The sequence below is a fragment of the Barbus barbus genome (assembly GCF_936440315.1).
Source record: "Barbus barbus genome assembly, chromosome: 26".
Lineage (NCBI taxonomy): Eukaryota > Metazoa > Chordata > Actinopteri > Cypriniformes > Cyprinidae > Barbus > Barbus barbus.
This window is the reverse complement of record NC_136754.1, coordinates 1016155-1031161: the sequence shown is the minus strand read 5'-3', so window position 1 is coordinate 1031161 and position 15007 is coordinate 1016155. Positions and strand designations below refer to the sequence as shown.

The 15007-nt window shown below is 33.9% G+C and overlaps 2 protein-coding genes across 7 annotated transcripts in view; one reads left to right on the top strand and one right to left on the bottom strand.

The window, feature by feature from the left end:
• Positions 1-2666, bottom strand: part of LOC306846058 (protein strawberry notch homolog 2-like) — a 51494-nt gene extending 48828 nt beyond the window's left edge. For 2 of the 6 annotated variants that reach the window (XM_079379142.1, XM_079379145.1), the window contains exons 1-3: positions 2619-2653; positions 1424-1600; positions 15-94 (exon numbers count right to left, since the gene is read on the bottom strand). In XM_079379142.1, coding sequence (XP_079235268.1) covers positions 15-94; positions 1424-1543 — 200 coding nt within the window. In that variant the 5' untranslated portion in view covers positions 1544-1600; positions 2619-2653. Of the gene's footprint in view, positions 1-14; positions 95-1423; positions 1601-2477 lie in introns of all 6 variants that reach the window. The other 4 variants (XM_079379146.1, XM_079379141.1, XM_079379144.1 and 1 more) reach the window with 4 other exon arrangements.
• Positions 2667-3524: 858 nt separating this feature from the next.
• On the top strand, positions 3525-15007 carry LOC306845624 (transmembrane 6 superfamily member 2-like). Its single transcript, XM_079378530.1, has 10 exons — positions 3525-3810; positions 4935-5038; positions 5987-6084; positions 7397-7500; positions 7818-7900; positions 8031-8155; positions 9477-9578; positions 10100-10192; positions 10357-10476; positions 12867-15007. Exons 1-10 carry the CDS (start codon positions 3719-3721, stop codon positions 13074-13076), a joined length of 1131 nt encoding a protein of 376 aa, XP_079234656.1. The 5' UTR covers positions 3525-3718; the 3' UTR covers positions 13077-15007.

Here is a 15007-nt window from a genome sequence, read left to right as displayed (position 1 = left end):
TGTGTGCGACTCACCTCCCAGATTGCATAAGATAGTGCTGGTTATATTGAGTTTGCTGTGGGTACGTCCATGAGTTTGACGGATACAGCTGACTCTGGGGAAACAGGAAACAAACAGCACATTTGACACAGGAAGTGGCCCTTTGGAACCACTGTTTAGCAGAGATATTACCCATCAACCCAAATATTTACTGGTTGTGCTGATGGTCTAGTGACTCATCTTGACACGGTAAGACCCGACACGTACAGAGTGAAGACCAACAGTTAAACCACCATAAACCAGGTGACGTGAGATGATTACCATTGGCTACCAAAGCACTTCAGATCTGTCCCATTTTGGACAAAGTTCAAGACCAACTAGAGCAATAATGATGAAGAAGACAGTTCAAAACTGCAGATTTAATCAGATTAAGAAAATCTGTTATCAAGAGTATAACACTAGAAAGAGCAGAATCAAATAAACAGGTATATATATATACACACACACACACACGAGTTCAATCTGCTATCAAACCTGAGCCTGACCTGGATTCAGAAAGGTTTGGGAGAGTTGTTCATGTATAGTTTCAAGTTTGCACTGGGTTCCAGTTTGTAATTTAATTGGAAAATTATATAAAAACATACAAACAAAAAAGCCTGTTTTTAGGACCATTAAGATTTTTTAAATGAAATTATTCTGCAGAATTTAGGCTCATGAAAATATAAATTTTTAATAAACTAATTTTACAATTAAAGTTAACTGGAAATTATATAAAAATATATAAAAACTGAAACATCTATATTTAGGACCATTAAGAGTTTTTGCATTGTGATATTTTCATGATAAATTTTCCAAAAAATTTGGGTTCAAGTTTGTAATTCATGAAATATATTCATGATCTCGCTCTCTCTATATATATATATTATTTATTTTCACTTTCATTTGAACTCATTTTGTACTGAGCATTTGTGATTCCTAGGTGAATAACAAAAACTGTCTAAAAAATTATATTTCACAAGAAATTAAACTTAACAACAAAATATATAAAAACATATGGTATTTTTATGATAATCAAGCAATTGTTTCGCATTACTTTAAAACAACAAAATCACATTACTTAAAAAAAAAAAAAAAAAAAAGTTAAGTAAAATTATTATCAAACATTATTGTAGTTAAATCACATGAAAAAAAAACATCGTTATATTAAAGAAAAGTCCAAAACAGGCAAAAAAAATTTAAAGTCAATTATAACTTTTTTTTCCCCATATGTTCTACTCACTCATTAAGAGAAACAGAGCAATCTGGTTTGGTCTTAACATTTGAGTCTCAGGTTCAGGATTGAAGTTCAAATGTGCAGACCTTTAGCCTGAGACTCTTTGTATTGAGGTAACCTTAACATTTACATTAAAGTGTGTCTTAATGCATTTTAAGGTGCAGTATGTACCTCCATGGAACTTGTGAGAGGAGGACTGGGAGCGCTGAACTTTGGGCTCCCCAGCTGAGGGCCCTCAGGGTGCAGATAGTCCTCCGTGTCCATGACAACAGACGTGGCAAGAGTGGGCATCAGGCTCCGAGCAGAAACACGGTCATGTGTCAAAGCCCTGTCATTCTCCAGCCATCTCTGAGAGAGAGAGAGAGAGAGAGAAGTCAGCATGATAATCATCACAAATAATCTATTTGTTACAGTGTTTATAATTCAGACTGATGAGTCCTGCTGGAAAGTTTTCTTGTACTGATGATAAAGCAGAATGTATGATCATATGATTTCTATAAGCAGCCACAACTAATTAACTGAACCTTCCAGGTTTATTTGACCTATTACTGAATGACTGTGATAACTAGCAAGATAAAGTGAACAGATACAGATAAATGCATGCATATGTATTGAAATGTTTTGTTCTATTCTGCATTTTTATTTATTAAATGCATAAGTTTCCATTAATACATTGTTATCTTACCAGATGATCTGAATGAAAAAACTGCCCTCTTTGTGGTCTTTATATATTATATATACGAAATAAAGCAGTTTATTTCAGACAAATAGAATGCGAGACAGACATATTACAGACAAACAGAACTAATGGGTTAATATAGACTATATTAAATATATGATACAGGCCTTATCTATGTGACACTTTGAGAGAAATTACACTGTAAGTGTGTGTGTCAATTTTATTCTAAGCTCTATAATACAAACGGTCACTAATTCAATCTTAATAAATAGATCATATCAAACTAAAAACGTTTAACTATAAATCAGAGTATGATTAAAATAATCTGACTGAGCGTTTGTCAACCTGAAAACCATCAACCAAACAGCCCTAACCCCTCAAACACATCCCTTTGATGTGATTACCAGCTCATATTGATTATTATAGATTAACATAATTGATTTATTAACGAATTTATCAACTGTCTGCGTGTTTTTCTGACTGACTCAATAGAGCGCTATTGTTTGATTCGTGCTAACATGCTAACCTGACAGAAAACTCACTCACCGCGCGTTAATTAAACCCCCCTGTCCTCGAAACCCCTCCACGAGCACTAACGACCACTCAATCTGGGTTTTTCTTGACCGGTAAACGCGGATTGAAGGGGTTAATCCATATTTTTCTACCCCTGTACGGTTGTTTACCTACTTCCTGGTCGACGTCGCCATCTTGATCTCAAAGACGGAGGACGCTTCCGCTGACGTCATCGCGGAGAGAGAACGGGACGCTTGCAGATTTTGTACGGTAGGTGAATATTGTGCATTAAAAAAAGAAAACAATAACTAATTTGGTCTACTATTCACCCCTGTTCAGAAATAGGTATTTGTAAAAAAAATAATAATAATAAAAAAATAAAATATATATATATATATATATATATATGCCTTTATTGTAAAGACATTTTGCAGTCTAAACAAGTATGCTCTAAAAACTAAAAATATTTATAAACTAATAATATTTTTTTTTTATTAATATTATGGGGAAAACACACACACATTATATATAGGATATATATATATATATATATATATATATATATATATATGGCATGTATTAACATGTATGAAAAATTTACATATATTGCATTTGCATATTGTATAATTAAAATAATAATACAAATAAAATTAAAATAATTATTTAAATAATATGGTACTTGATATTTGTGGACAAGTGGACTGTAAAATCATAATAATTAATTTTATTTAATTAATTAATTAAAAATAAATTTAATTTAATTATTTGTCATATCTATTTATTTTGGTTTATTTTATTTTATTTTATTTATTTATTTATTTGATGGCAGTGGTGGCTAAGACCAATTTATTATATTGCTGTAACCAAAAACTAGTAAATATGATATTTTGTAAACTGTTCTTAGCATGATAAATGTCTGTAAAGTGTGTTTGATCACTGCGCCAGCATGTGGAGGTTTATTGATGGGACTCTTTCTTTAAACTAATGGGCGGTAATAGTTCAGAGTCCATGGACTTTGAAAGGTTTGCCCTGATTTCATGTTGATTCCATCATCATCATCAGTTCTGAGGGAACGCCACGACACACAGCAACACACAGCAACTGCACACTTCAACATCAGGGACATCAAGGCACAGGATGCGTTATTACACTTTCTAGATATTTATTTAATAGCTATTTATTGTTTTTTATATATATTGCTTGTGTATTTTTGCTAGAGTAGTTAAATAGCGCTCAGCTGATTTCATATTCGTGGATTATTCCTGATTTCTCAAATGGATTTTCCTCCAGAGATCAGTGTTTTTATTCTGTCTCTGACAGCACCTTTTATTCTCTACACAATCAACCATGTGTCCTTCTTACAAGAGTAAGTTCACCTCTTATGCCATTATTTTACAATCATGCATGTTAAAGAGCATTTCACTGACATTAAACAATGCAAAATAGATTTCATTTTACACAGCCGTTTTATGTTTAGAATAGTGTGACTTTTCAAATGTTTTTATGAGGTTTTAATGACCTGATTTGGCCAAGAGAGGGCAACCATCCTCTACTTTATTTCATCAAGTCATCCTGATGTGATCTGATCAATGAGCTGGCATTGCTTCATAGATTTCACTGCTGAATCTCATGAAAGCTGTCAAGGTCATTTTGCCAGTCAGATTTTTCCTATTGGGAAATGATTTCATGAAAAAACATCAATACAGTTTCACCCTCATAATAGTGATAATATGTATATTAATATTATTATTTATTGGTATACGTTAATGGGAATATTTTATATTGAAATAGTAAATATATTCTATTTATTTTAACATATATGCAGCATATTTTTTGATTCAATGATTACAATTTTTACTGTAATTCAGTAAAATTGATTGTATTATAGTTATAAGAATTAAATGGAAATGAACTGACAATAATGAGAATTACATATTGTTCTAAAATTTGCTTCATTTTTACTATGAAAATAACTTTTTTAAGAAATGTGCCTCTAATAATCTCATTTACACAGCAGAACTATAGCTTTATTTTTCATTAATGCAAAAAGACGTATTATTTAAATTTACAAAGCATGCAAATATATAATATTTATATATTAAATGTATAAGTATTGAATATGTTCATGTTTATGTTAAATGTTAAAATGTTTTTAAAAAAAGCATTTTTTAATATAATGCAATAAAATCAGCTGTATTACAGTCATAAGAATTTAATGTAAATTAAATTAGACAATAATGAGAATTAAATATAGACTTTCTTTTCTTTATGCAAGTTATAACTCATTCATTCGTTAATTTTTTCCCAGTTGTTTTGCAGGTGAAGTATGATTTGGATTTGGAAGTTGTTGTGAGATTCAGTCTGTTATTGATCATGCAATGAGCCTCTGATATTGTCTTTTGCATGCTTGGATTACAACCTTGCTCTGCACTATGAATGAAATGGCATGCACTCAAACTGATGTTTCAAATGAAGTGTTTTCTCGTTCAGTCCACAGGTTATACTGGCAACAGGCATTGCGGTCCTTACAACGATATTCCTCCTGGCAAACCTCAGCGTCAAGAGTAAAAAATCCACCGACCCTCTCTTCTACGGTAAGACTAATTCTGACAGATAAAGACGCAATGCAACAATACAAAAATACACTAAAATACCCTAAATGAAAGAAAAATCACAAATGAAATCTCTTTAATATCTTAGTTATGTTCTCCTGTAAATTGCTGTAAAAAAATGCTTTTTTTCCCCCAATGTACAAACAATTTTCCCTCAGAAATACACAAATAATTACAAGTTAGAAAGAAACTGCAAATGAGGCATTGAATTAAACTTGAAATTTTGAAGTAGAAAGACTAAATAGTTTTTTCTTGTAAACTTCAAAAACTTTTATTTGCAACTTAGAAAAATAACTTTTACAGTGCAGCAGCAGGGTCGAATGTAGCAAACTGACATTTTTTATATGAGCTCAATTCTGCTCATGTTTTTCTTTCTCAAAACGTGCTCAGATATGTCAAGATACCAAAGTCTGCAATTCAAATATTGCTCAAGTTTTTTAGGAGACAATTTGGAAACTTAAATTCTGAGAGCTTTTGGACCCTCAGAGCAATACATTTTCATGTTGGCCACGTCGCTGTTATTGACAGCTCTTGAGTCGGTGGACAGCCACTAAATCAGTCCGCTGTGATCAATGCATGCGTGATCTCAGCTCCTCTAAAGTTTCTCCAGCCTCTATCTGTCCGGCTGCCAATGCTAATGCATGCTCGAGTCCAAAAGCGAGGCGACTTTTCCACTTGGGAATGAGGAAACTCTGGTCTGAGGGCCGCATGATCGAAATCCACCTTCACCTGGACAACCGCGAGCCATCATTAACTCGCTGTTTGGGAGAGAAATCAATAGCTGGCAAGGAAAAGAAAGTGAAAGCCAGAGAGAGACTAAGAGATGGAGAGGAGAGAGGGGCTGTTTGGGTTTGATGGCATGAGAGAGAGAGAGATGAACGAGAGAGGAATGAGAGATGTGCTGATGTTTCCAATCTGTGTGTGTTTCAGTGTTTGCCGTGTTTTCCTTCACCTCTGTTGTCAGCGTCACCAATGCTCTGCAGCACCATGGATTTATCAAGGGCTTTATGGACTTTTATATAAGCAAGGTTAGATCTCTCTCACACACACACACACACACACACATACACACACACACACACACACACACACACTGAAGTGAATGCCTGTTCAATTCTGAACTGCAGAAAATGATTTTCTTCTTTAGTATTTTGTCTTGCTTTCCAGTACAAACATCTGCACAAGATACTTTTACTTTTAGCTACTTCAAGATACATTTATTAAAAGCTAAAATGACAAGATGTTTCCTGAAAGATGTAGCAAAATTAAGTGGGTTAAGGGACTTTATGCTGTCAGTGCAGGAAGGGAAAAATAAATGATTAATAGTTATTGATATTATTATTATCGTCATCACAAATATAATAATATGATAAGTGAGTTTATGCTTAAAACAAAAAAGTGTTATAAGTTTACTGTATCTAAATAGTTACTGTATCTTGATTTAAGAAAGTTTAGATATTTTTACTGGAAAACAAGACAAAAATACTATGCAAGAAAATCGGTTTTGCAGCGTAAATCATGACGCAGAATTGCAGTTTAAGATGGAATTGGTAACAAAAAATGGAATAACTGCTGTAAATAATAATGCAATTGATTTTTCAATTTCAATTTATTCAAATTATGCATTTACATGTTGTCATAATAACATAGTCTCTAACATTTCCCAAAATGCCCTATTTTACTTCACATTCTTAAAAATGGAGCCAAACAACATGAAATATTGTAATTACACGGTGAAACAGGACTAATATTACTAATATTAATTTGATGATGGTGAGCTTAAAAATATCAGTAGAAAATTTCCATCATGTACATTTTTTTCTACAAAATAAGAATTAAGATTTTTCAAATATATATATATATATATATATATATATATATAAAGTTTGAAAAATCTTAATTCTTATTTTGTAACTCTTAGTTTGTCTTATCAGCTTTATTGCACTTGTCAAAATAACAAAGGTTTCAAGTTTTAATGACAGAAAGAATTAATCAGAATATACCATTTAACTTAAAAATCTGCAAAGGAGTTGGGAAAAATATTCAAATACTTCCTTTAATGCACTTTATACTTTACAAATAAGCTTTTTCCACTAGATCCGTGATTATCTGTGGCTGTTTGGATGCAGTAAAACACTCACAGATGCAGAAAACATCAGGCTCATATTTACGTCTCTGGCCATAATTCTGACCTTGAAATCAGGATTAGAAATAAATGTGAAATGTCATTCATGTGAAAATAGGCTGAGGATTGAACAGATAGTTTCAGCTCTAATGAAGGCCACACACATACACACACACACACACACACACTGACCGAAGTGATGGTCTGTGTTGAAGGGGGAGCCGTACCTGAACACAGCCCATGGCATCATGATGAGCTACTGGGACGGAGTCCTTCACTACGGTCTGCTCCTCATCATGGTCCACCGCATGACTGCAGGGTAAAACCATTATCATTATAACTACATAAACACACAGCAATAATGTCAATACATTTAGGGGTGATGCTGATAAGGGAAGTTGGCATCAAATACTTTTGGTTAAAAAATATTTATCACTTATTTTACACAATAGATTGAAAACAGTAAATAACCAAATCTCAAAAAAATTAAATATTGGTTGATTATTCGGCCTGGTCAATATATTGATCTGTGATTTTTACAGATGGCCTGTTGCTCAGTAATGCATGTAAATATGCACATTTATGTTAAAAGCGATAGTGTTTGAGATGTTGTGTTGTTGGTTTCTCTTTATACAGAAAGCCGTTTCGCAGTTTGGCTCTCGTATGGGCCGGATCAATGATCGCCAGTCAGATCGTCTTAATCACAGGCATTGCAGTAGGTAAGAAACTCAACTTCTTCAAACTAAAATCTGATAAAAGTGTGTGACGCTCAATCACAAATGTGGACGCATCTGTAATCTCTGAGGTCAAACTCAGCTGTATGCCAATGCCTTTGTTTCTGGGTTTCAGGTAAATATGGAAAAAACCTCCTCCCTGCTTTCTGGAGAAACGCCCCTTCTCTGGTTTTACCCATATGGGCGGCGACAAAGCTCTTCAACAGGCCGAGAGAGCTGTCAATCATTCCTGCTGACAAGGTGAAGCACAGTACTGATTCAATCCTATAAGATCCACTGATCAGATCTGAGAATAAACACTCAAACAGATATTTATCTTCAATTACGTGTTTTGGCTCGTAAACATTCATTTATAAATCCAGCCATACATTCAGCCATTTATGTGCCTTGAGGTGATGTCTCTACTAACGACCAGTGTTGGGAAGGTTACTTTGGAAATGTAACAGGTTACAGATTACATTACCCTATTAAAACTTTAATAAGTAGTACTATTTCAATTTCTTTATTAAAGTAATATAACTGATTACATTTGATTACTTTTTGATTACTTCTCTAATCATTTTCAAACATGTAAACCCTTATGAAAATTAACCATTTACCACAAATAAAACCAAAAAAACCATGGTTACTATACTTTTACTACAATAAAACCATCTTCATTTATAGCAATAGCCAACAATACATTGTACGGGTCAAAATGATCCATTTTTCTTTTATGCCAAAAATCTTTAGGATATTAAGTAAAGATCATGTTCCATGAAGATATTTTGTAAATGTTGTGCTGTAAATATATTAAAACTTCATTTTTGATTAGTAATATGCATGGCTAAGAACTTCATTTGAACAACTTTAAAGGAGATTTTCTCAATATTTAGATTTTTTTGCACCCTCAGATTCCAGATTTTCAAATAGTTGTATCTCAGCCAAATATTGTCCTATCATAACAAACCATACATCAATGGAAAGATTATATATTCAGCTTGCATGTGATGTAGAAATCTCAATTTTTAAAAATTGACCCTTATGACTGGTTTTGTGGTCCAGGGTCACATTTATGAAAGAAATCAATTAAATTTGTTTGCGTGTGAAAAAATTCTGATGTAACCCCTTTTGTAATCATTCACATTTTCATGAGTAACTGTAATTTAGTTACACATTTTTTCTCAGTATCTGTAACTGTTACGTGTAGTGCTGGACAAGGAGCACGACGAGGAGCAGGAACAGTTAAACAGTCTTTTAATACACAATCCAGGAACAGATACAAGGAGCCAACAGCACAACCACGAGAACTTCAAATAATAACCGACAAACTCACATTCACACGCAGGAACTTATAAAAGGCAGACAATAAGGACCGACAGGTGAACATAATGACTAATTAGACAACACGGGGAAAACTAGGTCACAAGGGAAGACACAGACATGTTACAGTAACAGATTACAGTTACATTTATTTTGTCATTTAATTATGTAATTCCGTTACATGTAACTAGTTACTCGCCAGCACTGCTAGTTTGGAAGTACTAGTTGAGTTGACAGATGGGTTTGATGTGGTCTGTAGGTGGAGGTGGAGCAGAAGAAAACGCTGCTGTCTCGTCCCACAGACCTGCTGCTCATGCTGGGCCTCACAGGAAGCATCATCTTCACTGCGTTCAGAGGCTTTGTAAGTGTCTACACATCCATCCATGTGTCTGCTTATCCAGACATGTGACCCTGGAGCACAAAATCAAGTCGCTGGGGTATATTTGTAGCAATAGCCAAAAACACATGGGTATGGGTCAAAATTATTGATTTTTCTTTTATGCCAAAAATCATTAGGATATTAAGTAAAGATCATGTTCCATGAAGATATTTAGTGAATTTCCTACCATAAATATATCAAAACTTAATTTTTGATTAGTAATATGCATTGCTAAGAACTTCATTTGAACAACTTTAAAGGTGATTTTCTCAATATTTAGATTTTTTTGCACCCTCAGATTCCAGATTTTCAAATAGTTGTATCTCAGACAAATATTGTCCTATCATAACAAACCATACATCAATGGAAATATTATTTATTCATCTTTCAGATTATGTATAAATCTCAATTTTGAAAAAATTGACCCTTATGACTGGTTTTGTGGTCCAAGGTCACATATTTATTCCATCACTCATTCTTCTGCTGTCATTTTTCTTCAACAGGTTGTTCTTGAATGTTCTCTGGATTTTTGTTTTACCTACATCTTCCAGTATGAGCCATACATGAAAGATAGCGTTGGCTTTCCAAAAGTCACAGTGAGTCTGATGCACGCTTGGGTACATTTAACATGCTATTTTTATGCTTTGAGATGCACTATATACTGCAGATCTGAAAGAATGAAGATTGGCAACCAGTGACATACAGTAGAGATATCACTGAGATGGAAACATGATGGACTGACGGATCTCATGTCTTGTAGATGCTGGTGTTCCTCTTCTATGTTTTGCCGCTCCTGGCGGCGTGTGTTTATGGGCTTCAGGCTCCTGGATGCACATGGATGTTGGACTGGACTCTGGTTCTCGCAGGAGCTGTAGCTCAGGTACATATACAGCAAAACTACTGTCAACTCCACTATTAAAAATCATTTGATGTAAAAACAAATATAAAAATTAGATGAAAATTGCATTTCAAGTTAAAGTACTAAAATTACTAAAACTGAAATAAAAATGTAAAATATAAAAAAAGCACAAAATTACCATTTAAAAAAAAAATCATACTTTTTTTTACACTATAGTTGTATAAAACATTACACAAAATATTACCCAATATTTAATATGTAAATGTATTTTTATTATAAATATAGAAATACAGTAATATTTAAAAATATACACATACAAACTGCATTTATAGTAATTATATTAATCCCATTATATTTACGAAATTAATTATAACAATATTAGAATGTTTATACATATTTTTTATAAATATTTAAAATTGACAGATTCACAAAAATATTTGAAAATGGAAAATGTTTCAATAATTTCAAAATAATCAGATATTAGGTTTATTATTTGGTCTGGTCAATGTATTGATCTGAGATTTCTGCAGATGACTGAAGATAAAATGAATACTAAAATAAAAGATAATTCAAAATATTAATAAATTTTGTAATAGAATGTAAATAATACTAAAATAACACTTTACGTAGGAATTTAGTTTTGAATTATTCAAAACTTGTATGTATAATTGCATAGATGTATGTAATTATATTTATTAGACAGATTCATTGTAGTTTTGATATTCTTTTTTTTTGTACTAGTTACAAATTTTAGGTTGAAAATTGGTTCAGGAGAAAATGTCACGAATCAGAGAAAATTTATTAAATAAAGATGAATGTTTTTGCAGACACCATGATCAATAACTATTTTTGTTATGGTCAATAACTGATAAGGCAGTCCAATATAATACTGTTTTGTTTGAATAAAACTCTTCACAATTAAACTTTGATCTAGAATCAACACATAATATTATTATATAACACTTTACTTTTTGTTAACAACGTTTTATGAAATTTTCTTCCTGAAACAGCCGTAACAAACAAAAAACAACTGTGCAAATTCTGAACCCACCCCAACCCACAGTAAAATTATTTTCACATGGATTCCAGAAAAGATGACACAACATCAAACGCTGAATGACACAAACTTATAGCTTCCACACTAGATCCATGCACACGAGAAGTTGAGAGTTCCAAGGAGACAATGCCCAACAAACACAGTCCAGGTTCTTCTGTCCATTGTGTGAGGAGGACTCCAACGGTTGACTAGCTATTTTTTTGCTGCTGTGAGAGCAGCTAACAGTAAATATCTTTGTTGGACAGACAAGGTGAAGTCCCAAAGGTCATTCATGAAAAAATGGCGCGGAGTCAAACAACAAATATGATAGGTCCTTTGAGAGCTGAGTCCAAAAAAGTGAGAAAGGCACTCACAAAAAAAAAACCCCAATGTGAAACCGTGTCTAAAGATCCTTGCGAATAGAGATTACTCTTAGGAGAAGATGACAGATTCATATTCAGAAAAGAAAAAAAAAACCTTGAGAGCGTAATTCCTTTGGTCCAAATCTATCTAGGATATGCGGCATTACAGAATTCCTATCTGCATCCAATACGACATTTTCAAGAGATAGGTTGACAAATCAGAGAAAAAAGTAGGGTCAGGAGTACAAGGGGCATAAACTGAAAGCAATACAATATTCATATTCTCCTCTATTGTTTTTATGTGTTATTCTACCATCTGTATCACAACCTTTGTCTTAAATAGTAATATTTAAAGTCTTCCGCACCAATATTAGGACACCCTTGGTTTTAGTATCCGAAGATGAGTGAGATAGAACTTCATAAAACTTATTACACCTGCGTATATCCTCCTCTTTCAAATGGGATTCTTGAACTAACACTATATCAATCTTTCTTCTTCGCAAAAATTACAGAAAACCTTTACGTTTATTAAGGCCTATTACAACTCAGAATATTAAGATCGGTCATAGGTATCGAACTAAATTACTGCATAATAAGACAAAATACAAGTTTGAAAATAAAACCAGTTGAGTCTACCATTAAACTACCCCCCACCCTTCCCATCACTATTAAAAAACATATATTAATACATACCCATGAACTATGGCAGATCAAACCAAGAACAAACCTTGATCTGCAAGCATCCCTTAATGTGGTCCGTGGCGTCAACAACCTGCACATTACTGAAGCACCAACATTGGCCCCATAGTCACATGTTGTGAACAATAAAGTGAACAATGAAAGACAGTCACCTAACCATTTAGAGCATCTCTTCTCCGATTAGACAGCAAATGTTTAGGACAAAAATGATCTGTTTACAATTGAGAACAGTGCCAATAACACTAACCCCCCCCTAATACTAGCCTGTATGAGCACTGATATCTCATCTGTGTGTGTATGTGATGTTTGCACAGATGCAGTGGACTCACCTGGGCTCGTCTGTTCACTCGCACACACCGTTCACCTACAGGATCCCCAAAGATGAGTGGAGGCAGGTGGTCACGCTGAACCTGCTGTACGCGGCCGTGCCCGTCCTCCTCGCCGTCCGCTGCTACATGGACCAGACCTTCTTCATGAAGAGCGTTCCTCAGGAACAGGCCAGCAACGGCAAGAAGAAGAATTAAAACCATCTGCATGCGTCCTCTTTACAGGACAGTGAAGCGTTTCAGAAGAGAGACTCTAGACTCATAGATTATTTGTAAAAGCATCAGTATATCAGTGGCTATATCTGTATCTGCCAATATTAGTGGTTTTGAAATGTCCAGCGAAGCCTTTCGGTCTGATTAGGATGATCCCAGCTAACAAAAAGATGTTCTAAGACGTTTTGCTAAAGTTCAAATGTTCAAAACGTCCAGTTAAAAATGTTACATTAATGGAACATTCCATTGTATCACTTTGCAACGTTAAGGAAATGTTACTTTTGAATGTTCTATGAACACTCTAAAACAAGTAACATTTAAAAAACGTTAAACACTACAAAGTTCCATTAAGAATGTATTTTGATAACATTGATAAAGACCAGAAAATTTGGAACATTTTATTAATGTTACTGGAAGAACGTTTGTTTATAACATTGAGAGAACCTTTTCAGAACGTTCTGAGAGCATTCCCTGTTATTATAAGCAGATATTCGGGCTTATTTTTTCCAGTTCAAGCAGTTAATTCTTTTTCTATACTAGGTTATAAAATATTTCAGTCATAACAGTCATGCATTTTTTTATTGTCAGTATCAGTATGATTCAAATACTATTAGAGAGATGCCTGCTGTTATTTATTTTATTATAAGTATGGTACTGTTTGTGAACACAAAAAAAGGGCAAACAGTATGGATTTGACACATTATTATTGACCATGACAAAAAATTGTTGGTTTATTGGGATCGCCCAAAAAGTCAGTCATCTGTTTTTTCTTTTTTTTACATGGTGTTTTGTAGCTTTGCTCATGTGTAAAGTGTGTGAAACAGTTCAAACTACTGATCTCAGCTAGGTTTATCTCTGGTCATTTGGTGAAATCTCAATAAATATGGACTCTGGACTAGTTTACATCACTCTCAGAGACGTTTGAAGGCCGTTGAAGCTCAGGGTGTGTCCTGATCGTCTGACCGTCTGTGTGTTTTGTAGTGTTTTGCTGCGAGGACTGTATTTCATTCACTAGAATTGTTTTTAAATTAGTAGACTCTTAAAAATAAAGGTGCTTCACGATGCCATAGAAGAACCTTTTTTGTCTAAATGGTTTTATAAAGATCCTTTAACATCTGAAGAGCGTTTCTGTTTCACAAAAGGTTCTTTGTGTTGAAAGAAGGTTCTTCAGATTATAAAAAGGTAAGAAAGAGATGGTTCTTTAAAGAACCTTTGACTGAATGCTTCTTTGTGGAACCAAAAATGGTTCCTCTATGGCATCGCTGTGAAGAACCTTTTGAAGCACCTTTATTTTTAAGAGTGTATACATTATTAAAGCGAATCTCACAAATAAAAACTCATCCAGGATGATTTTTTTTATATGAAGTATAAATTATGTTCTTTTGAACATGAACATGCTCTTGGCAGATTCACCCAAATGTTTTACTTGATATCTTTTTCTATGTTGTATAGTGTTTTCCCAACACTTTTCTGCGGTACGTGTGCTCTTTGCCTGTCATGATCCCTCATATCTCTTGTCTTGTGAAATTCGTTGTTTATTATTCTTCACATTGGGCTCCAAAGGGAACGCCGGGGCACGGGTTCAGCAGGGAGAGATATTTATAGCATTGCAACACAGTGAAGCAAGATTCATTTAAAGATATCTAGGCATGAACTGATCTGTCATATTTCTTCCTCGTCCAATCAAATCTCTGACCTTTGCTCTGTAGCTGATGACATCATGGGGATGATTGGCGTGTCGCTGGCCCAGTGATCTTTCACACAGATGAATGAAGCCTGTCAGTGTGTTGAATGAACTGATTACACTGTATCTGCAGTGTTCCTGAGGATAAGAATGTAACTGAATTAAATGGTTTAGCCATTAAGTATCATGATGTCATGCTGCATTATTCAAAAGGGTGGGAATATTTGCTCGG